The sequence below is a fragment of the Eurypyga helias genome, unplaced genomic scaffold (genome assembly GCF_000690775.1).
Source record: "Eurypyga helias isolate BGI_N326 unplaced genomic scaffold, ASM69077v1 scaffold21126, whole genome shotgun sequence".
Taxonomy (NCBI): Eukaryota; Metazoa; Chordata; class Aves; order Eurypygiformes; family Eurypygidae; genus Eurypyga; species Eurypyga helias.
This window is the reverse complement of record NW_010257578.1, coordinates 2,733-5,779: the sequence shown is the minus strand read 5'-3', so window position 1 is coordinate 5,779 and position 3,047 is coordinate 2,733. Positions and strand designations below refer to the sequence as shown.

The window sequence follows — 3,047 nt, the reverse complement described above, 5'->3', positions numbered from 1 at the left end:
TCAGCAGCGGGCGCGTCTCCACGTGCTCGGGGACCAGCTTGCAGCCTGCCCGCGGGATGTCTTCCCAGTGGCGCAGCACTGCCAGGGCCAGGTGCTCATCCGTCTGCTTCTTCTGACCTGCAAAGGGAGCTTGGACAACCGGGCAGGGACAGCAAACAACCCTGTTCCTCCACCCCTACTCCAAGGTGTCCAACCGCCCATTCCATTTCCTTGTGTACTCTTTGTTTTTCAGCCAACACCTCCCAACTCCTCTTGTTCTCCTCTCTAACCCCTGTCATCTACAGAAGGTCCGGACCCCCTGCCACTCTGCATTTTCTCAGGTTGAACAAGCTCCGTATCCATTGACCATCTCCTCTTCCGCATCCCTCCTGGCCTGCCTTCACCTTTCCGGAGCATACGTGACCACAGTGGGACACAACCATTGTTTGGGGAAGCATGGAGAATGGCTTCCTCAACCCCGGCAAGGCCAGGGTGGGCTGTCTTCGTTGTTCCATGAGCATATGCTGCCCCAGGAGGAATTTTTCAAAGGCAGCTTTGGCAATGCTCTGCCACAGCACCCATGAAGGATTCTGAGAGCAACACGCTGGCCGGGGTGGTCTGAAAGACAGTCTAACTGGTCTAACTGGTCACAAACTGGAAGGTCCATTTACGGTGGTGAATGGATGGTGACTGCAGAGCTGCTTTAGGGACATGATCCCGCTACATCTATCTCCAACCCTGGATGATCAGGGGGCACCCCAGACCCCTGCTCCACTCCACAACTTTCAACCCCAAGGGGCAGGTACCGTTCTCATCCTCAATCTCCGTGGGGCCGGTGAAGACCCTGTTGGCAACTTTCACTCTTCCTCCTGGCCCAAAGTGTGGCCCATCCACCTTGCCCTCTTTGCACAGCTTGGAGAGGATTTGGGAGGGCTTCATGGGGTCACGCCAGGTGTTATAACCGTGTCTGTGAACAGGAGGGCAAGGTCAGTGAAGTAGTAGCAAGATCTGGAGGAAAAAGCGCTTTTGTTCCCCTCTGTCAGCAAAACAAATGCTACTGCCATGAAGGACCCAGGATTCACAGGGAAAGGATCTGAGGTAGCAAACGAGAAACTTCAGGGAAGACTGGATCCCTCTGTGCCCCCTTCTCCACTCTTTGCCAACACCCTTTCAGCCCCTTTACTCTGTGCTGACTCAGACCTGGAACTCCCAGCACACCCCACTTGACTCCCAATGCTCAACGTTGCTCCTTTGGTCCAAGAAATCCTCCACCCAGTCCCACCAGTGCCCCTCTATCCCTTCCTCCCTGCCCTGGGCTCCTTACAACCCGCTCCACCGCTGCCCTGCTCTGCTGGTCACAAAACCTGTCTTTAGAGCACAGATCCCTCCATTAGCAGGAAATAAAGGAGGGAGATTCCTGCAGGAGATCAAGGCTTGGGGTAGAAGATGAGATGGGTCCAGGCAGAAGGATGGGCAGGGAAAGCTTTTGTTCGTACATGGAGTAAGTCTGGGACACCCCACAAGTAGCTCGGTGCTTGCTGTAGTAGCGGTTCTCCAGATCAATCTTGGTCTCTCCGATGAGGTCGTCAGTCCCCACCAAGTCCCAGTCGTACACCGCCACCGTCAGCATGGACTCCATGGGGAAGGTGGCCTCGATGTCAAAGGACCTGGGCCAGGGGAAAGCAGGGGAGAGGAAAGAGAGAAGCTGTTGAAGCGTTTGGCTGCTGCTCAGGATGGACACGTGGGTGAGGTGGGTCTGCCCCAGCCTGTGGACGGTGTTTTATTTGCATCTACTGCTGCAGGATATTTGGAGTAGGGGGTGTCAACTGAATCTCCACATGGGTTGTTTCAGATCCAGCAGCAGGACACAGTGATTCCTCAACCGGATGCCAATAGAAAAGGTTGTGTGTCACTGGAAATCCAGGCCATACCCTCAGTGGAGTTCAGGCTTAATGATTCCTAAAGTAGGTTCTCAATCTTGATCAGATATGGACATCAGATATCAGGAAGAAATCCTTCCCGGGGAGGGTGGGAGCACTGGGACAGGTTGCCCAGAGAAGCTGTGGATGCCCCATCCCTGGAAGTGTCCAAGGCCAGGCTGGATGAGGCTTGGAGCAACCTGGTCTAGTGGAAAGTGTCCCTGCCCATGGCAGGGGGTGGCACTGGGGGGGCTTTAAGGGCCCTTCCAACCCAAACCGTGATTCTATGATCTCTTAAAACACCCTTTACTCTATTGACCATACCACTGGCAAAGAAGGAGAGATGGCTGAAATGAGGATGCCTACACTGCTGGCAAGGAAAGTTCTGTGTGACGAGCCCCATCTTTTGAGCCCAAGCAGCAGTGGGGGGATGGGTAGGATGCATGTCCAAGAGCTGGCAAGCTTGGCTGAGGCTTAGCTCACCCCTTACAGGCCGGTAACAGGGCTGGGCCAACTCACTTTCCAAAGACGGGGTTCAACTGCTTGGAGATGTAGTTCTCCTTGTCTTTGATGTCTGTCTTCCCCAGCTTGATGGCAATATAGGGGTCGGCTTTCCCATTGATGTCAGCTGGGTGAAGGTCTGTAGCCTGTAGAGAACAGACGGGATGCATCAGTGCCATCCACGGTAGCGAAGAACTCAGGGATGTCCCCATTCTCCACCCGTGAGACCACGTGGCCCTGCCTGGCCATGGGCATGCGGCTAAGCACTTTGGTCCCCCTAAATGCAGTGTCTTGTTTAAACTGGGGGTAAATCCTGCCTTGTGTTAATCCCTGTCCTGGTTTGGGGAGGGATTGAGGCTGGTTGTGTCCCCTCAGAGAGACAAAACCACAGTCCCCTTTAGCATCTCTCATCAGTGGAAAGAAACAGGCTCCTCTGAAGAAAGACCCAGAGCAACAACCAGACCAAGAAGTCAAGAAGACTTTCCCCTTCCCCTCTTGTTCTCTCCCATCACTACATTAGGGCCAAGGGCTTCCAGCTTCTCCCCATAAGGAGGGTGAGTATCCCCAAAATCTCCAGTCCCAACTGGAGAGTCTAGTGTAAGGTGTCCCTACCCATGGCAGGGGGTGGGACTGGGTGGGCTTTAAGGT

General features: G+C 54.4%; 1 protein-coding gene across 1 annotated transcript in view; it reads right to left on the bottom strand.

The window, feature by feature from the left end:
- Nucleotides 1–3,047, bottom strand: part of LOC104511454 (otoferlin-like) — a gene marked incomplete at its 5' end in the record, with an annotated part of 11,369 nt that overhangs the window by 5,895 nt on the left and 2,427 nt on the right. Inside the window, 4 exons of the mRNA XM_010154079.1 lie at nt 1–117; nt 786–946; nt 1,476–1,646; nt 2,418–2,545. Coding sequence (XP_010152381.1) covers nt 1–117; nt 786–946; nt 1,476–1,646; nt 2,418–2,545 — 577 coding nt within the window. The remainder of the gene's footprint in view (nt 118–785; nt 947–1,475; nt 1,647–2,417; nt 2,546–3,047) is intronic.